Genomic DNA, 21766 nt, shown 5'->3' on the forward strand with positions numbered 1-21766 from the left:
TTCCATCATCATTCCACACATATACAGTTTTAGTTTGTGGTTTACAGCTCCTAAGCATGGACTTATATGTCGGAATTAAATGGACAGCATTATGATCAGAGGAGCCTAATGGCAATTTAACCTTAGCTGTATAGGCATTCTTAAAGGACAAGTTCGGTATTTTACACTTAAAGCCGTGTTTACAGATCGTCTCTGGTGAAATAGAACGGTTAAGATTAAAATTTGGACAGATGCTGCTGTCCCGAGAGTTTTAGGTTTCTTTCGCTTTCCCCAAAACCTCCACAATGGGTGTATAGGTGCACTGGAACAATCCTTCCTAAAACGCATTAAACTTTCGTTTACAAAGACGTGAAACTCACCGAGTGGTCAGGGGTGTTCACTGTTATGTTCACACAAAAATCGCTGCAAAAGATGCTTTCCAACAGGTGTTTTACCATTCGTTGTAAAACTGTGGACCTATTTTTCCAAACGCCTCACACCCGTACATTCTTCCGTTGAGAGCTTGAATAATAGACACTCCAGCCCAGTTGGTGGCGATAATGCACCTTTGCAAGCAAACCACTGGCATTTGTTTGCGATCCGCCGTAAAAAAAAAAACACAAGAAGAAGAAGAAGAAGAAGAAGAAGAAGAAGAAGAAGAAAACAACCCCATTTCAGTTTCCGGCGGCGGAGTAATACCGTACCTCACAGCACATCCAATGCAAGTCAATAGAGTTGGACAAAAACTACGATAAAACCTGTTGGAAAGCATATTTTGCAGCGATTTTTGTATGAGCATATCAGTGAACACCCCTGACCACTCGGTGAGTTTCACGTCTTTGTAAATGAAAGTTTAATGCGTTTTAGGAAGGACTGTTCCAGTGCACCTAGACACCCATTCTGGATGTTGATCATTCTTGTTCACAGCAAGGGAAATGTTTGGAATAACACGTAGGACTGTGTGCGGCACAGCTTGCCCTTTATATTGTACAACAGACCAATTAAATTAGGCAGAATAACTTTTTATATGTTTGGTTGACTGTGTTTCATTTTGATAATGAGCAGTCTGCGATATGAAGCAACGCCAGAACTGATAGCCTAATATGTTGTGTGAGAGCGCGATGCGCGAGCGCCATCACTTGGATTTGTTCCACTGCTGGGAAATAACTTAATACTCTGTTATTTATAGTCATACAGATAATATGACATCATCCGAAACAGTAAAATGTATTATTTTTAGCGCGTCTCTGTCTCTTTAGATCTTTCTGGCGCTCACCAAAAATGAACCAAAATACAGAGAATAGCCTTCTTGGCGCGCCTACTTTTGAAAGTCAACATTTAGATTATTTAACGTTATATGCATTATATATGCCCGAGTCACTTTGGAATAAATCACAGCGTGTTTCATGATAAAACGTGACTTAGCCTATACAGTCCGGAAATAGGTTTTAGCAAATTCAGACCAGCTGGTCTACACAGAGAAAAAGCCCTTAGGCTCTTCTGTTGTGCCGAGCTATTCGTTAGTCTAGTAGTTTGATGAGAAAATTAAATGTAGCCTATAGTTGCAATACACACGTTTTGTAAGCTCCGTGCAACTGCTGCAGCGGACTATTATTAGGCTACTAGAATATTAGAAATCTAATACTCAAGCTGTTTTCTCATTTTTCTACTCTTAATATTAAATAAAAAAATCGACTGAACGAAAGATACACGGATTCTCTTGAAGCACCACCGCGTTTGCGGCAGAAAGCTACTGCACTGCAGACAAAATGCTCTGTTCGACTTATCTGAGATCCTTTACTCTTCCCTGTGGATGACCTGTGACCTACTTTCTGTAAGATCTGAATTTTTGAACTTGAATTTTTGAACTTGAATTTTAAAAAAAACTGAATTTGAAGTTCCGAATTTCTTCATCTTGAAAACTTGAATCTGTATTTTTTTTAAACTGAATATTTGCAGTATATGAATTCAGAACAAAAAAACTAGCTGTTTGAAAATACATGTCTATAAAATTCAGCCATAAAAACATTTCAATTTGTTAAATTTCAAATGTTCAATATTCGTTTAAAAAAATCAAATTCAGAACTATTTAAACTACCACCTAAAATTCAATTTTGTTAGATTACACTTGTAAATAATTCAAATTTACACAATTCAAATTCAAATCATATTGTCATATTTTAAGCTCCATACAGAGAGTGAGTTGGTCTACTCTAGAGTATGAATATGACATCTTCAAGCTACTCCCCTTCACCTTTACCAGTGAATATGTTCATATTACATTTTTATTGTTAGTTTGAATTACATTAATTTGACAGACAGCATTCGCTGATGTTGACCAAGCTAGCGCCAACGTAACCAGAGCTGCCAACTCTCACGCATTCACCGTGAGACACACGCAATTGACACTTTTCACACGCTCTCACGCCACACATCAATATTCTCACGCCACACATCAATATTCTCACGCCACACATCAATATTCTCACGCCACACATCAATATTCTCACGCACAGAAAAATCGCGAAGCAAAGAGGACACGGAGACCGACAGACTAGACAGAGCAGGTTAGTTATGATATAAAAATATCTCAGCTCTCAGATTCTGTCAATTTTATTACGCAATTTAAACAATAAATACCGTTTTGGCGCTTGTAAATGTTACACGACAGATCCCTAGCGCACGTGAACCGATCATCTCTACTAATAGTAAAAAAAACACGAACACTGAAAGATACAGTAGGCTACAACTTACCGAAATGTATTCCTCATACATAATATCTACCAATCAGTGTTTTTTATCAGCGTGAAGAGGTCAATAACAGCTGGAGAACAATTATGTAAATCTGACATCAGGAAAGCCACTTAATAAACATAATATAGGTCACGTAGTTGGCAAGAAGAAAAGAGCTATAGAGATTGTGCTATATATCTGTACTATTACAATACTATATTTATGTACGTTATTGTTACATTATTTAATTTAATGATTTTGGATGAATGATGTTATTTTTCTGTTGTGTTTTTGCATGTGTTTTTGTTGTGGCTCTCTCTCTCTCTCTCTCCCACTCCCAGTGGCGCTTGTTAGAGCGCGTACAGGTGCACGGCATTACGATGACGTCAGAAGTGGCATGGCGGCTTTGATTTAAGCTTGTTTGGATGTCTCCTCCACGAGTTCTCCTCTCTCCCGGCTTCTTGGTTTACTTTAAGTTGTTTTCTAAGCTTGTTTGTATCATCGACGCCATTTGAAACCTTGTTTGTATTTATAATGTGAAAACTTGTTGAGTCACCTGTGTAACAAAAGGAGAGGTATGTAGGGAGGTGGGCGCCTTTTGTTGTTTTTCCTCCGTTTTCTCCTGTTTTGAGGTTAGCAGGGAGGTAAGACTGTGTTGTTTATTTTATTCTTTGTTTTGAGAAGGAAAGAGGTGTAATGCGGTAGATAGTACTGAGTTTGGTTTATTATTTTGGCTTTTCCCCCTCCTGAGGTATTCCGCTTATTTTCTTTTCCTTTTTTTTGTCTCCTTTATTTATGTAATAAATAAATACTTTTCTTAATATAATTCTTGGTTTCGATGGCTTACTATATTATTTAATTAATGAAGCGGGAGATGAGACTCCGGGCATCTTATGGCGGGGTTAAGGTGCTCTATGATTGAACTAAATCCCTGTGTGTTTAGTTGAATTGTGCGGGTCGAAAATTGGCTGTGGTGGTGCAGCTTTTGTCGGACCTCGTAACAAATGGGGGCTCGTCCTTTCTTTTTTTCCCCTTACTTGTGTTTTTTTTATTTTATTTTTTTTAGCGAGCTAAAGTGACCTATCAAACCATACACCATTGTGTTTATATAATTTGTACTTTTTTTTCCTAATTTTGAAAAATGTTAAGTACAGTTTTTATTAACTGTCCTTTTTTTGTGTACGGGGGTAGTTGGGAACAAGCCTAATGTTTTTTTAGTATGGAAGTGAATGTTGAGGCTTTTCTTGGGAATCCAACTGCTAAACAGCTAGATAAATTTAGAAAGAAAGATCTTTTACAGTTGGCAGATGCTTTAAAAATCGAAGTTGTGCCGAATGTAAAAAAACAAGTGATTAAATCTGATCTTCTTTCTGAAATGATAGCTCTTGGCATTTTGCCAGAGGAATCCCCGGTCGCGAGTGAAGTTGCGGAGGAGATGGAAGAACCGAGTGAAAGGTTAAAGTTTGTCTCCCCTGAACGGGAAAGTGACCCGATGGTTGCGTTAAAATTGAAAGAGTTAGAACTCCAAATTAAGCAGCAAGAGCATAAAAATCGTTTATTGCATTTAAGAGAGATGGAGTTGCACCGTGTTACGAAGCAGGAAGAGCGCGATGAGGGTGCTCATAATGTTCAACCTGTTGGTGCTGTTAACTCTGATCAATTTGATCCAAGTCGATATATTCGATTAGTCCCACCGTTTAGGGAAACGGAGGTCGACGCTTATTTCACAGCTTTTGAGCGTGTAGCTGGGAAATTAAGATGGCCGAGGGATATGTGGGCACTTATGTTGCAGAGTAATCTAGTCGGTAAGGCTCAAGAAGTCTGTGCAGCGATGCCTATCGAGGATTCTCTGAATTATGACCTAGTAAAGACTGCGGTACTTAGGGCTTATGAGCTTGTGCCTGAGGCCTATAGGCAGAAATTTCGAGGTTATAGTAAATCTGACAAACACACTTTTCTCGAATTTGCCAGAGACAAGAGAAACATGTTAGAAAAATGGTGCGCTGCGTCAAAAGTGCACTGTAAAAAATTTACCGTAAAATTTACAGTAACTTACTGGCAACAATTAGCCAGTAAGTTACTGTGAATACTTTTTACAGTAAGGGTACTGTACTTCCATTTACAGTATTTTATGTATACACTGTGAAATCAAAAACAATTAAATACTGTGATTTTAGTTGTATTTACAGTAAGTTACTGGCTAATTGTTGCCAGTAAGTTACTGTGAATATGTTTTACAGTAAGGGTACTGTACTTCCATTTACAGTATTTTGTGTATTCACTGTAAAATAAAAAACAATTAAAAACTGTGATTTTAGTTGTATTTACAGTAACTTACTGGCTAATTGTTGCCAGAAAAAAATAAATACTGTGATTTCAATTGCATTTACATACAAAAAACAATTGAGCACTGTTTTTTATGTATTGTATGCAATACAGTACTATAAACAGTAGATAACAGTTAATCACTGTAAATTCAGTTTCTCACTGTACAATTTAAATACTGTATCACTGATTTAATATTAGCCATCATTAAAAGAATCACCCATATTCTAAAACATTGCAATCAGCTGCAGACAATAAGAAAATTGTTAATAGTTATTTATTTAAAAACATTTGGTGAACAGGAATGACAAAACAGGTACAACATAAAGGGATAATGGACATTGGACAACATGCCATTATACCATCCAAGTTAACGCACATTCTATGTTTGTAATGCGGCCACAACGCCCAGCGGAGTGTGTTAACTTTGGATAGTCTAATGGCGTGAAGTCTATTATCCCGCTTATTACACTGTTGCTAAATTTAATTTACGACTGAAGAAGATTTTACAAAACGAGGCTGTTTCATTACAAGTTTTGTAAAGTTACAGAGCAAACTGTTACTAGTTCATTCACTAGTTCCGCATGACTGGTTGCTATGACGGAACAATAATGCAAATTGATACAATACGGTCAAAAAATTTAACTACTTTAAATCCATGCAAATAACTGATTATTACCACATTCTAAAGAGCAATAAATAACACTATGGCAGTATTGAAATAAAATAAAACATTGAACATTAAAAAATAAAATATTTAACATTTGCATGAACATTTAAAACAGAAAGGAAAATAAACTTTCCCTGCCACTTGACAAAGGTCTATGACCTCTTGCATGCCCCGACCTTGGAGACCTAGAATCCTAGTTGGAGCCCTGAAATTAAAGAAGAAAACACATTAGATCAGCTGAATGGTTTTGAAAACGGTAAAACTCAACTGTTTAACTCTTGAGGAGTTGTAAAATGAGCCTATTTCCAAAAAAAGTGGAGTGTTCTTTTAACAAATACAACTTTTTATTTAAATAATGTAGGCTACTAGTAAATGGTGAAATTAACATTTAGAAAGATTAATAAATGCTGTAGAAGTGCAGTTTATTAATAGTTAATGTTAACTAATGTAGTTAACTAGAGTTTAATAAATGGAACCATATTGTAAAGTGTTACCAATTTGTTATACACCGATTCAGACGTCTCGTGAGTTCAGTGTTGGACAGGTCAGTTGTTTTAACCATTCATTAAATGTAATCGGTTCAAAGGAGTCATTAGTTCGAGAATCGGATGTGTCATTAGCGGACTATGGCACACGTTTTATTATCCCGGGAGTTTAGGACATTGCACAAGATTTTTGTCAACACAGGAAACATTTCATCACTGGATAGTTTTGTTTGTTTATTGAAAGTGTTTTTATTTCAGCTGATGCGTAACAATTTTCAGAGTACATAAGGCAACGTTTTTTTACAAGGTTTCTGCAGGTTTCAGTAAGTCAAATTTAAGACCTTTTTAAGACATTTTAAGACCATAAAGATTGAAATTTAACACCTACACGACGCATTATCCAAGTTAGATAGTTACCTCGGGATCATTAGAGTATCTATCTTTCTATCTATCTAGGACTATCTGATTGTGTGTGTGAGAGAGAGGGAGAGGTAGATATTTTTTTAATAGAAAATTGTACTTTTGCATATTATACTGTAAAAACACAATTATTGTTGATTTTAGTTGATCATAGTTGATCATAACTAGAGAGGAAATGATGAGATGATTAAAGTGACCAAAATTATCACGGTTATCACAGAATCCTTTTCAAAAAGTACTAATACTACAGAATGAAGTCAATTCAACAAGTTGTATGTTGAAAAACAGCAAAGAACAAATTGATTAGCATCAATTAGGGCTGCACAATATGAGGAAAAGCTGCGATGTGCGATAACATTGTTTAATATTGCGATGACGATATGATTTGCGATAAATATTCAAATGTGTATGTTAGCTATACTGTTCCCATGTCTTAGTGCTTTAATAGGTTCTTTGCGTGATAGGTCAAACGTTTATTACCTGCCTGGTTCAGATTACACGATTTTAGCGCGATCCGTTTGATGTAGGGTGTTGTGGGGATTCGTAAAAACAACGGGAGTCAGGACGCAAGATTCGATCGTTTCATCCCGTATACTGTGTCATAGTGGACGACAACCGACGCCAAGTCTGCGATGCTTCACGACATCACGACTAGCATGTTTAATTTTTTAACGGTCCTCCACGACGGGTTCCGTCAAGAGTGAGTGAGTATGAGCGAGAGTGTGTGTGCGCCAGTGAGCGAGACGAGTGTGTGTGTGTGTGTGCGAGTGCGTGCATGTGTGTGTGTGTGTGTGCGAGTGAGCATGTGTGCGCGAGTGAGTGAGCGAGGACAGTGAGTGTGTGTGTGTGCGAGTGAGCGTGTGTGTGTGCGAGCGAGTGAGTGAGGGTCAGTGAGTGAGTGTGTGTGTGTGTGCGCGAGTGAATGTGTGCGTGCGAGTGAATGTGTGCATGTGACGGCACGCGATGACTGGTCGGAAAGCAACGTGTAGTCTGACATGTTTCTTGTCCACGACACGACAAGATTTTAGGAGTCAAAATCGTGTAATCTGACACTGTGACTATCGTAACAGACACAAAAATCTTGTAATCTGAACCAGGCATTATTCATCGTGTCAGGCTGTCTGTTGCGATGTGTTCATCGCGCGAGTTCATATCGCGATGACGATGAAAATTCGATGTATCGTTCAGCCCTAGCATCAATATGCACTTTTTGTTTACGTAAACATTAAAATCATTTGCACATGAAACCGAAAATTTGCTCATCTCTTTGCGGTGTGTTTCGGAGCGCGCGCGCCACCTTGGGAACAGCATCTCATGAGCATATTTTTGTGCTATTAATAGCTCTTTTTATTATTAAACGTGTCCCGCAATTTAGCAACAGTAGCTAGCCTGCATTTTACAACAATCACTGAATGCTGAATCTGATTCTGTCGTTACGTTTGAGTTTTAGGGAAAAATGAGAGCGTAGCCTACTGCTGTGAAGGGAATGCAGCTATAGTTTTTAATGGTTTTACCTCAATATATTATTATTATAATCTTATATTATATTATAAAATATATTATTATTATAATCTTTGGAAGCCAAAATCTAAAATAAAATCAGACTAATCACAAATCTGAAGTGTAACCAGGCTACGTTTGAATGTTTAGTTCTGTCCTCCGTCATCACTCATTAGGGCTGTCATGTTGTGCGCGCTGTGGAGCTCTCTCTCTCTCTTGGACTGCGAATAGCAAAAATGCATCACAGACAAATGGTTTAATATTATGGTAGCCTATATAGAAATGGCTGGCGAGATAAAACGTCTTTATCCACCTTATTCTGCTCTAAACAATGCGCGCTGCCATAACGACGACTCCGGTTGCCTACTTCCGGTTCGTAGCGCTTGACCTGTACTAGCAGCGAGAGAATGAGTTCAAGCTCCTGATGTGCTGTTGTTTGTTGTTTTAACAATTCAAAGAAGATTTCAAACTTGAGTGTTTCGAGCATAAGATAAGAAGGAGATAATGCCCATGTCCGGTTCCGTATCAGATACATCCAATAAAGTAAACGTTTAGAGTGGTTAGCGTTAAAACTGAAGCATAAGAAAAAAAGTCGGAAAACTTTGCCAATTAATTAGATGTGCAAGGCAAGCAGGCAAGTTTTTGGGTTGTTATGGACAATTAAAAATGTGAGATGTGATGTGAAGTAAACATTTCGGCTCGTTTGACTCAGCTTACTGAAAAGAGCCGGTTCTTTTGACTCACAGCTCTTTAAAAAATAAATTCTTATCTCCTTCTTATCTTATGCTCGAAACACAGTTTCTAAAAAGTTTGAAATCTTATTTGAATTGTTAAAACAAACAACAACAGCACATGAGGAGCTTGAACTCATTCTCTCGCTGCTAGTACAGGTCAAGCGCTACGAACCGGAAGTAGGCAACCAGAGTCGTCGTCATGGCAGCGCGCATTGTTTAGACTGAGCAGAATAAGGTGGATAGCAATAATAACATTACGTGTATTTTTCCAAGTACTGACAGCAGAACCGATTTTCATGATCATTTAATACCGGCTTTCGGTACCCATCCCTACCCAGCCCTATATGTTAATGGAATATTTTTATGAATGAAGGCGTGTATCACTGATATTAGTAATATAGCTACTGATGTCTCTATGAAAATGTTTAAGAATCGATATCAGTTTTGTAAGAATGAGAATCGATTCAAATCAAAAAATCTATATTTTTTTACCCAGCCCTAATAAATAACAGTTTATGTTTTACTTGCATATATGATTTAGTCAATCAAGAGCAATCAACAAGTCTCTCTCTCTCTCTCTCTCTCTCTCTCAGTTAACGTTGATAAGCTACATTATGTCTTGTTTGACTTTCTTTGCCATTTACATCACACTGAACTACAAACTTTCCAATGACGTCTGGTTAAAGGGATGCGCTCGACCAGCTCACGCGTTTTCTAAACACAAACACTGTTTACACGCCTGGTATCGGTTGTTGGTATCGGAGTACAAAAATCATTTTTACGAGTACATTGAGCTCAGTATCGGCCCGATATCGATACCGGTATCGGTGCATCCCTATATTATTATTATCAAATTATTATTAATTATATTATACCCACATATACCTATATTATTAATTATATTATAATTATTATTAAAGCTATTATCAGAACCTCACCTGTATCTAGTCAGTTAGCAAATAGAACTCCGTGAAGTCCCTGATGAAGGATATTACATAGGGGTTCATGTATTAAGTCTTCCGCTTCACCACTCTCCCTGTCGTCTTGCTCATCTGCTCCTTGGCAGTGCACTTGTTGGAGTCAGGATTGATCCTGACTAAAAACCTATGAACATGAGTATAGGAGTTAGGGGATGGGACAATATGTACACATTAATGAATAACTGTAAGTGCAGTGAGCAATGTAGAATCATACATAAAGGCCAGCAGACAGAGGCATTTCACATCCCAACAGGAGTTAGTCAAGGCTGTCTACTTTCTCGATTAACGTTACCATTCCTCTTCGAAGGCCGACTAGATCATGCGGCCGACTAAGTTAACGTTAGATCATGCGGCAAGCCACTGATCCAATGGACCCCATTTACACAACTGGACGACCTAGACTTTGTAGATTATATACATATATAGTACGTCAGTGATGGTAAATTTACTTACTGATTTTCTGGAAGTCCCGATAAGCAGTTGGTGAAGGATCCGCGATTCCAAGATGGAAACTCCAGCAGAGGCCACGGGTGGGAAAAATACATAACGTTAAAGGCTGTGAAAACGTCTCCGTCGGAGCTCTCACGGAAACGTTTTCGTTGAATTCCTCTCACGCAAAAAGTGAAAGATATCAACACAAAGACGAAAACAAAATAAATACAACCACAAGACAAAGCCGTGTATAAAGAAACGTAAATTTGAGTAGTCTGTAACGGCTGTGAAAACGTCTCCGTCGGTCGGGGAGCTCTCACGGAAACGTTTTCGCTGAATTCCTCTCAGGCAAAAAGTGAAAGAAATCAACACAAAGACGAAAACAAAATAAATACAACCACAAGACAAAGCCGTGTGTAAATAAACGTACATTTGAGAATTAACGGAACTTTTCTGTCACTGACGACGAGTCAGAAATTCAAGTGCTGCTTCTTTCGCGCTTTTTTCCCACAGATTCTAGAACTTTCTAGACTGGGTAAACCCCGCCCACTCTGCCGGCGCCTTATTTCGCCCTGCATCTCAGAAACAGCTTTGCATGTTTATCTCTCCTGCTTCCGAAGAAAAAAATATATAACACTGATTTTTGTAAAATAAAAATCCCATGGGACGTATTTATGAGTTAACCAGACAGCCCCAATTTTTGCCTACCCAAAATAAAAGTCATTCTGAGACACATAACCTTAGAAAGCTTGAGAGTTTTGGCTCAAGTTTAAAACTCAAAATTAATCAGATGTTTTTAATATTGAGATATATAAGCTCAAAAATAAAAACAACAAATATTAAGAATATATTTATTAAATGTATAAAAAACATGAATATTTTAATATTAATAACATAATTATTTGAATATACTATTGCAACTTATAACCAATGGTCATGCTTCATTTCAAATCTGAGGATGATATCTCAAAAAATTATGCGTTTATGAAGCCTATTTTGTTAGACCATGTCAAGGGAGACTTTGGGTATGACTTTGGGGAGACTAACGCTTATCAAATATTTTATTTCCCTGTTAACACCCATTTACACCCAAACACCCATTTACAGTCACAAAACAAACAAACAAAAAATATTCTTGGAATCTTATGTGAATTCTTAAAAAAAAGATCTTGTATGGAATAGAAAGCTCCTGCAGCAGGTGCAGAGTACAAGTTACATGACATATTTTAATTTATTAAAACACTTTTACTTAAAGCTCACCATCGAGTATTTATATCATATTCCGGTAATGAATTCTGAACAACAATAATCTGGGGCCGTCTGTGTGAAAGGGGTACAAAGAAAGATATGATAAAAAAAGGAAAATACAGTAGCTTACTTTAATATTTACAGTACTATAGTGGCTAAATTGTGTTTTTTTTACAGTAATGATTTGACTACTGTGATTTCAACTGTAATGTTTGGACTACTGTGATTTTTACGGTCTTACTGTAAACTTTACAATATTCTACTGTAAAATATTATACAGTACTGTTACTGTGAAATCTACAGTAAATAACTGTAGATTTCACAGCCATTTTTTACAGTGTGAATACTTTCGAGGGTCTGCAGGAATTAATTCTGCTGGAAGATTTTAAGAACTGTCTTCCCGAGAGTTTAGTAGTGCATCTGAACGAACAAAAGGTTACATCTTTGGCGGACGCAGCCGTTATGGCTGATGAGTATGTGCTAACTCATAAAAATGTTTTTGTGACACGTTCGTATTCAAATGTAAAAGCGGTGCCAAATAAAACTCTAGTGTTCTCAAATATGCAAAAATCGGAGACGCGGACAAAAAGTGTTCCAAAAAGTCCAGAGAAAGGTACGGATAGAACGCGTTCTTGTTTCTATTGTCTTGAGTCTGACCATCTTATAGCTGACTGTAAGTCGTGGAAACAAAAGAATGCGTCGAGAGTAAAAAAAATAGCGCATGTGGTAGTTCTTCCGAGAGAAGAAAAGTTAGAAACTAAATTGGAGTTGCCCGGCTTTAACCCGTTTCTGACACGAGGAACGATATCTCTCTCGGATAATGGAAGTAACCAGCACGTTTCCGTTCTTCGGGATACTGGCTCGGGGCAATCCCTTATTAGGAAGGGAGTTTTGCCACTCTCGGCTGATACGTACACTGGAATGGACGTTCTTGTTCGTGGTATAGAGTTAGGTTGTGTTAAACTTCCGATTCACTCTGTTTATTTGAAAACGGACTTGGTTACGGGTATGGTGAATGTGGGAGTTTGTGAAAAACTTCCGGTGGATGATGTTGATGTCATCCTCGGTAATGATCTAGCGGGAGGTAAAGTTTTTCCTTCCCCAATTGTGACTACAATTCCGGTATGTGATTCGAAAATATCTTTGCAGTATCCGGACGTGTTTCCCGTCTGTGCTGTGACACGTTCTCAGACGCGTGAATATGAAGATCAGGTAGATTTGTCTGACTCATTTCTTGTACGTTCGAGTCCTACCGAATTTGCATTATCCGTGGACACTGTGGTTAAGCTGGATAAGGATGCTGGTGCTGAAGTTCCGATAGTTCGGTTAGGTCGAGCAGAACTTGTGGCTGCTCAGAAAACTGATTCATCCTTAGCAAGTTGTGTAGATGTAGCAGTATCTGACAAAAGCAAGTTAGATGGAATCAGGACCGGTTATTATTGGGACGACGACGTTTTAATGCGCAAGTGGAATTCGGTGGCAAATGAAAAAGCTAATTTGGCCCCTAGGTATCAGATTGTATTACCTTCCGTAGTTCGAACGGCGGTTCTAAAGTTAGCTCATGATCATATAATGGGTGGTCATTTAGGAGTTAATAAAACTTTCCAACGTGTGTCTCACTATTTTTACTGGCCTGGATTGCGAACAAGTGTTGCGAATTATTGTCGGTCGTGCCGCGAATGTCAGCTGGTAGGCAAACCTAACCAGGTCGTTCGACCGGTTCCCCTGTGCCCTATACCAGTAATGGGGGAACCGTTCGAAAGGTTAATTTTGGATTGTGTGGGTCCGTTGCCTAAATCACGGGAGGGGTATCAATATATTCTTTCCTTTATGTGTTCAGCGACGCGTTTTCCAGAAGCTGTGCCCTTACGCAATCTGAAGGCCAAAACAGTGATTAAAGAACTTATAAAGTTCTGTTCTTATTTTGGATTACCACGAGTGATACAAACCGATCGTGGAACTAATTTCACGTCAAAATTGTTCAACCAGGTAATGGACGATCTTGCAGTTAAACATGTCACTTCGAGCGCTTTCCATCCTCAATCGCAAGGAGCGTTGGAGAGGTTTCATCAAACGCTCAAAACAATGTTAAAAACACATTGCTTGGATTCTGGACGTGACTGGGCAGAAAGTCTTCCTTTGCTTATGTTCGCTATTAGAGAGTCCGTGCAAGATTCTCTTGGGTTTAGTCCCGCGGAGCTGGTATTTGGACATATTGTCCGTGGACCTTTAAAGCTCTTAAGTGAGCAACTGCTGGCTACTAAACCTGTGGCAAGGTCTGTTTCCGAGTATGTCGATACTTTTCGCAAGCGCTTGAAACATGTATGTAATTTAGCCAGAGCAAATTTGACTTCGGCTCAGGCAGTAATGAAAGCCCAATATGATCAACGAGCTGTTCAACGCTCTTTTAAGCCTGGAGAGTTGGTGTTGGCTTTACTACCTGTCCCTGGTTCAGCACTGCAAAATAGATTCACCGGACCGTATGTTGTAGAGAGAAAGTTGAATGATACCACTTATGTGATTCGTACACCTGAGCGCAGAAGAGATCTGCGTACATGCCATATTAATATGTTAAAACAGTATCATGAAAGAGAGAAAGAAAATAAATCGGCGGTTGAACCTGAAACTGTGCCAGTTCCCGTAGCTGTAGTTTCAGCACTAAAGGAAAGTGAGGAGGATAGTGTGGAAACTGTCTCCGTTCCAACGGGAAGTCTGCAGAATTCTAATATTTTGCAGAATTTGAGTTCATATTTAAACTACATGTCCGAGCAACAACGTGCCGATGTTATAGCTTTGATTGAGAAATTTCCTATTATTTTCTATGATGTTCCATCGCAAACTAATGTTTTATTTCATGATATTGATGTGGGGAACACAAGTCCGATTATGCAACATCCTTATCGAGTAAATCCTGTAAAAAGAGAGATCATGAAATCTGAAGTCAAGTATATGTTACAGAATGGGTTGGCTGCGTCGAGCCAGAGTGCTTGGAGTTCGCCTTGTGTGCTGGTACCAAAATCTGACGGGTCATTCCGTTTTTGTACAGATTATAGAAAGATCAATGCTGTTACAAAACCTGACTCGTTTCCACTCCCAAGGATTGACGATTGCATCGATAAGGTCGGCCCAGCGAAGTTTGTAACAAAACTTGATCTTCTAAAAGGATATTGGCAAGTGCCATTAACGCCGCGAGCTGCTGAAATATCTGCCTTTGTAACGCCTGACTTTTTTGGTCAATATTCTGTAATGGCGTTCGGCATGCGAAACGCCCCCTCAACTTTTCAACGCCTAATGCGGTTAGTGTTGCAGGATGTACCGGACTGTGAAGCATATTTAGATGACATTGTTATCTATTCCCCTACATGGGAGGAACATATGAAGTCATTAGAGATCGTGTTTGCTCGTTTGGCCAATGCAGTGTTGACTGTGAATTTGGCAAAATGCGAATTTGCTAAAGCCACTATTACATATCTTGGAAAACAAGTAGGCCAAGGGAAAGTGAAACCAGTTGATGCAAAGATAATTGCCATTACAGAGTTGCCCCGACCCTCTAATCGCAGAGAGTTACGCCGCTTCTTAGGAATGACGGGCTATTATCGTGGATTCTGTCGTAATTTTGCAACACTGGTGGCGCCATTGACAGATCTTTTAAAGTCGTGTCGAAAGTTTGTCTGGTCACCAGAATGTGAAAATGCTTTTAATGGGGCAAAAGATCTTCTGTGCAAAGCTCCGATTTTGGCCGCGCCAGACTTTTCTAAAGCCTTTATGCTTGAGGTGGATGCAAGTGGGGTTGCTGCGGGAGCTGTATTATTACAGACATCAGAAACTAATCTGGAATTGCCAGTCTGTTACTTTTCAAAAAAATTCAGTGACAGTCAACGTCGATATAGTACAGTGGAAAAAGAGGCTTTAGCTTTGTTGTTAGCCCTGCGACACTTTGATGTTTATTTAAGCGCTAACCCTTTCCCTGTAAAAGTATATACAGACCATAACCCGTTGGTATTCCTGTCCCGTATGCAAAATTTAAATCAACGTTTAATGCGTTGGTCCCTGGTCATTCAAGAATATAATCTTGAAATTGTTCACAAACGTGGCTCGGAGATGGTACTCTCTGATGCGCTGTCCAGAGCAGTTAGTCCTGAAAATGCCATTTGTAAATAGACGAGACGAAATAAATTTGTCTCTTTCTTTGGTGGGGAGAAATGTTACATTATTTAATTTAATGATTTTGGATGAATGATGTTATTTTTCTGTTGTGTTTTTGCATGTGTTTTTGTTGTGGCTCTCTCTCTCTCTCTCTCCCACTCCCAGTGGCGCTTGTTAGAGCGCGTACAGGTGCACGGCATTACGATGACGTCAGAAGTGGCATGGCGGCTTTGATTTAAGCGTGTTTGGATGTCTCCTCCACGAGTTCTCCTCTCTCCCGGCTTCGTGGTTTACTTTAAGTTGTTTTCTAAGCTTGTTTGTATCATCGACGCCATTTGAAACCTTGTTTGTATTTATAATGTGAAAACTTGTTGAGTCACCTGTGTAACAAAAGGAGAGGTATGTAGGGAGGTGGGCGCCTTTTGTTGTTTTTCCTCCGTTTTCTCCTGTTTTGAGGTTAGCAGGGAGGTAAGACTGTGTTGTTTATTTTATTCTTTGTTTTGAGAAGGAAAGAGGTGTAATGCGGTAGATAGTACTGAGTTTGGTTTATTATTTTGGCTTTTCCCCCTCCTGAGGTATTCCGCTTATTTTCTTTTCCTTTTTTTTGTCTCCTTTATTTATGTAATAAATAAATACTTTTCTTAATATAATTCTTGGTTTCGATGGCTTACTATATTATTTAATTAATGAAGCGGGAGATGAGACTCCGGGCATCTTATGGCGGGGTTAAGGTGCTCTATGATTGAACTAAATCCCTGTGTGTTTAGTTGAATTGTGCGGGTCGAAAATTGGCTGTGGTGGTGCAGCTTTTGTCGGACCTCGTAACATATACGTTTATCGAACAGCCTTCGATACATTTCTATGTTATAACTTCCCGAAAAAACTACACAAACATATAAAACAAACTTCTAATGAAATACTAACAGCATCCAAAAGAAATGTTGCAAGTTCGGAGTCGAACCTCATCTCTTTCATACAATACAATACAATACAATGTTTATTTATAAAGCACAATTTAAAAACAACCGAAGTTGACCAAAGTGCTGTACACACAGAGAGAGAAAAAAGAAAATAGTAAAAAGACTAGTAATAATAAAATGTAAAAATAAACATTTTACAATTTATAAACACCAATTATAAAATGGGTATAACACACGAAAGTAAAATCATGAAACAATGAGTCAAAATGTATTAAACGCCAAAGAAAAGAAATAAGTCTTAAGGGTAGACTTAAAGGCCGATAGAGTTGGGGCAATTCTGATATGGACCGGGAGACTATTCCATAATTTAGGGCCGATGGCAGAAAAGGCACGATCTCCTCTATTTTTTAATCTACATGTCCATTAGTTGTCTCCAGCGATGGAAAGCAGTGCCAATGTTTACTCTGGTTCTGTTCCTTTTTTTATCAGATTTTATTTGAATGTAGTAGTGGCCTGTACTTTCCACACGATTGACATCAGGTTCAAGTACGCCCACAAGCCGTGCGAGTTATTCGTGTATTGCATGTTTGGCTGGTGGTTATGTTGCCCGCATACCGCCTCCCATGGCCGAAACTGGTATTACGACACCTGTCGGGCCGTGGCTAGTAATGCTAATGCTAATTCAGGTTGATATCTCTGCAGCACTATAACTTGTCATTTTTTTAATGACATCATCGCCCTTATTTCTTCTCATTCTTTTGATGCGTGTAGCGTGTATTTTTACCTCAATTCTGACACATGGCACCTTTAATACAATGCACATTGAATTTGTCATTTCTACAACTTTTATAGCACTTCAATTGTAAAAATTGTGAGCCTGACATATTACATTTATTATCATCAGCACTCCATGTTCAAAGATTTACTGTCAGTTCATCTCTTATACGCTGCTGCCATCTAGTGGCTGTTAGTTGTAACTCTAAAAGTATGGGGAACTGCTTAATGTCTGTTTAGTAATTCATATTTTATCCTTCATTTGCTCTCCAGAAGCCATATTTGAGCACACACACACACACACACACACACACACACACACACACACACACACACACACACACACACACACACGTAGATTCCTTTAAATGTTAAGGGGAAGATTAAAAAAGAGAAACTGGATCTGTGAATTCTCACAGAATCACAATTGAATTCATATCTTGCTACTCAGTCAGAATCTTATTAACCTGGAGTCCCAGTCTCTGTCACAATAACCATATATGTAATGTTTTAGGCCTATTGGCAGACATCCGTTTAAAATGTAGGCAATGGCATATAAAGAAGCTTTTCTCCATATCCACTTCAGTTTCTCAGCTTGCACTTTAATTATTGATTAGGCTACTTCTGTACTGGTTTGCGCTTGGCAAAGATGTTCAGATATCTCTATGCCTAGTAGACCTACACCAAACGCTCATTAAAAAAGTTTTGCGCAAATCTGTAATGGAAACGCCCCTAGTGACAGTTTCATGTGAGAGTAACGTATGATCTTACCACAGTTCCTCCAGTTTACAGTGAGGATTCGCCAGTACAGCAGAAAACAGCTTCACTCCTGAGTCTCCTAGATTATTATCAGACAGATCCAGTTCTCTCAGGTGTGAGGGGTTTGATCTCAGAGCTGAAGCCAGAGCAGCACAACCTTCATCTGTCACACCACAATCCATCAACCTGTAGAGAACAATGACACACTCTTCACTCTCTCAGATCAAAACAGAAATCTTTGCTTTTCTTGATTGTGTTTATAATTTGTGCAATATCTCTTTTTTTAAACAATGAATTCAATATATCAGTAAATGTAACTGTTATTGTAAGAGATTATGTCTCTATGTGAGGGAGAAATATTATATGAAACTGATCAAATGGAATACATTGAATACATTACATACATTAAATATAATGTTTATATGCATACATTACAAATGCATATATTTGAATATTAATTTCTCACACATATATCATAAAAACTGGTTAAGTAGATCACAAATCAGGTCAGATAGGTAAGAGCTGAAGTGTGACTCATATATTTTGTTAAACCATTAATTTATAATGTTTAAGTAAGAACTGTTATAATGTTTTAACAGTGATGCTTGTTCTCAGTGTTACTTACCCAGCGCATCTAGTTGCTGTAACCACAGGCATCAGCTTCTGGAGAACTTCATCTGCTGTGTTCTGTGTGGCACTAATTGAAAATAAAAATGATTTAAAGTAAAAGTTCATTATTATTAATAATAATAATAATAATAATAATAATAAATATCATAAGTAAATAATACATTATACCTTCCTAAATACCCTCAAATAATAGTTTTAATGAAACACTGCTTTATAAAGGACATGTGAAAAAGTGGTTTTATATCTATAACTGTAGAAGCCTCGTATTCAGCCGTCACTGATTAGTCTCTTCTTCTTCTCGTTAGTGTTGCTGTGGCAGGGCTATTAGTCTGCATTTACACTACAACACTATTATGACACATCAGGTTTGTTTGTCCTGTCCGTTGCTATGGTTATCACCATGGAGACATTTAACTCCCGAGTCGGGCGGGGGGGCAAGAAAAAGGTATTTTTGTACCTGCATCAGCAAATTATTCCTAGAAATTAAGCACACGAGTTTGTTTGCTTGTTACTTACTTATTTACATACTTGTTCATTTAATAATTTACTTAGTTTTATTGTCACAGGAAATGATGCGCACAAAATGTGAATCATTGTCCATCATATTGCCAGCAACTGGTGATGAAGAAAAATGATGATGAGACATTAATCTAATTTATTTTCTTAATACTTCTCTTGTATAATAATAATATTAAAACTTCATTTAGGAAAAATACTTCCTATTAAATATCTTTATATTAACTGGCTTTTTTATGAATGCAATACAGTGACTGACAGCCGTCTGTGTCTCCCAGTGTCTTACATTATTGTCAGTTTAGTGTTCAGTGATTCATTTACACAGAAACAAAAGATAACATGTATGCCTTCATCTCTGAATACATTATCTGTGTCTTACATTTCATAATGAACTCAGATAAACTCAGAGCCGACTCGTTTTCCATCAGTTCTTTTACATTAATTAGAATGTGTGCAAAGGATTGTGGGAGATTGAAGAACACGAAGGATATACTTGATGCATCCTTCAAAATGAGCTGAATTAAAGACACAAAATGAAGTCTGTCTTCAAAACATCCTTCAAACTGAGACGGCCTTCAGAGGCGCTTGATGACGTGGCAGTCGAGATATGCAGTCTTACTAGGACACAGCCACGGTTTGAGGAACACACGCAAATGATCTACAATATCCCAGAAATCAGTCTGTGCCCCGTGATTTAAACACCTCTGATCTCTGAGTTTCTCTTTGTTCATAATGTTTTAGACTGTAATGATTGCACTCAGTGTTACTTACCGATCAGTTCTGCCTCCAATTAAGCTGTACAGGTCAAACCTCTGCAGTGTCTCCTCTGAGGACAACAACACAAACACTAAAGCTGACCACTGAGACGAGGAGAGTTTCACAGCACGTAATCCTCTAGACCATGTATGAGGTTTAGCTTCGTTCACTAGAGAAAGATCACCCAGTTCATTCAGACAGTGAAACAGATTGATGTATTTATCTGGAGAGGGATTCTCACTGATCTTTTCTTTAATATAGTCCACTGTTCTCTTATTGTTGTAAGAGCTGTTTGCTGTCTGTGTCTTCAGTTCTTGTAAGAGACTCTGGTTAGACTCCACTGACAGACCCAGAAGGAAACGAAGGAAAAGGTCCAGATGCCCATTTTTACTGTGTAAAGCCTCATCCACAGCTCTCCGATGGAGATCCAATAGGGAAACTGTGTCTCCATTAGTTGGTTTGGTAATCTGGTCAAACACATTGATGTTATTGTTGATAAAGGAGAGATGCACATATAGAGCTGCTAGATGTTCCTGAATGCTCAGATGAACAAAGCTGAAGACTTTCCCCTGACACAAGCCCAACTCCTCTCTGAAGATCTGAGTGCACAATCCTGAGTAAACTGATGCTTCTGCCTCATCAATGCCACACTCGCTCAGGTCTTCCTCATAGAAGATCAGGTTGCCTTTCACAAGCTGCAGATGAGCCAGTTTCCCCAGTTTGACAATCATGTCTTCATCTTTCACTTTCTTCTCATAGTCCTTCTCATGTTTGATGTTGGTCTGAATGAGCAGGAAGTGTGTGTACATCTGAGTGAGAGTCTTGGGAATCTCTCCTCTCTCTGCTTCACTCAACATCTCCTCTAGAACAGTGGCTGAGATCCAGCAGAACACTGGGATGTGGCACATAATAAAGAGGCTCCTTGAGGACTTCAGGTGTGAGATGATCCTGTCGGCCAGACTCTCATCACTGATTCTCTTCCTGAAGTATTCCTGCTTCTGTGTGTCACTGAAGCCTCGTACCTCTGTCACTCGATGGACACACTCAGAGGGGACGAGATCCGCTGCTGCTGGTCTGGAGGTGATCCAGATGAGAGACGAGGGAAGCAGATTCCCCTCAATGAGGTTCTTCAGCAGCTCGTCCACTGAGGCTGATTCAGATATATCACACAACCTCACATCGCTCTTAAAGTTCAGAGACAGACGACACTCATCCAGACCATCAAAGATGAACAACACTTTATACTCTTCACTGGATATGTCCATTTCTTTAGTTTCAGGGAAAAAGAGATGAAGAAGATCTGAAAGACTGAGTGTTTTGTCCTTCATCAAGTTGAGCTCTCTGAAAGCGAGTGGAAATATGAGCTGGACGTCCTGATTCTCTTTCCCTTCAGCCCAGTCCAGGATGAGCTTCTGCACAGAGACTGTTTTCCCAATGCCAGCGACTCCCTTTGTCAGCACAGTTCTGATGGGTTTGTCTTGTCCAGGTAAAGGTCTAAAGATGTCACTGCATTTGATCGGTGTGTCCTCTGTTTCTGCTCTCCTGGACTGTGTCTCGATCTGTCTCACCTCATGCTCATTATTGATCTCTCCACTTCCACTCTCTGTGATGTAGAGCTCTGTGTAGATCTCATTCAGGAGTGTTGGGTTTCCCTGCTTTGATATTCCCTCATACAAACACTCAAACTTCTGTCTCAGATTTGATCTCAATGTGTTGAGGACTTCAGCAGGATTAGAGTCATGGCTGTAAGATTAAAATA

General features: G+C 38.7%; 2 protein-coding genes and 1 long non-coding RNA gene across 3 annotated transcripts in view; all 3 read right to left on the bottom strand.

Annotated features, from left to right (window-relative positions):
- Positions 1 to 21766, bottom strand: part of LOC311302519 (uncharacterized protein) — a 1110603-nt gene that overhangs the window by 177232 nt on the left and 911605 nt on the right. The window lies entirely within an intron of this gene.
- The window catches only part of LOC311302528 (NACHT, LRR and PYD domains-containing protein 3-like), a 153360-nt gene that overhangs the window by 21956 nt on the left and 109638 nt on the right, over positions 1 to 21766 (bottom strand). The window contains exons 6-8 of the mRNA XM_084428488.1: positions 20023 to 21750; positions 18731 to 18802; positions 18118 to 18291 (exon numbers count right to left, since the gene is read on the bottom strand). Of these exons, the coding sequence (XP_084284614.1) occupies positions 18118 to 18291; positions 18731 to 18802; positions 20023 to 21750 (1974 nt within the window). The remainder of the gene's footprint in view (positions 1 to 18117; positions 18292 to 18730; positions 18803 to 20022; positions 21751 to 21766) is intronic.
- Positions 5262 to 17939, bottom strand: LOC311302596. The gene is made up of 3 exons (XR_014629612.1): positions 10280 to 17939; positions 9785 to 9950; positions 5262 to 5912 (listed from the first exon to the last, which is right to left on the bottom strand). It is a non-coding gene; the product is annotated as an uncharacterized lncRNA (long non-coding RNA).

This window comes from Rutilus rutilus, assembly GCF_951802725.1.
Source record: "Rutilus rutilus genome assembly, chromosome: 13".
Lineage (NCBI taxonomy): Eukaryota > Metazoa > Chordata > Actinopteri > Cypriniformes > Leuciscidae > Rutilus > Rutilus rutilus.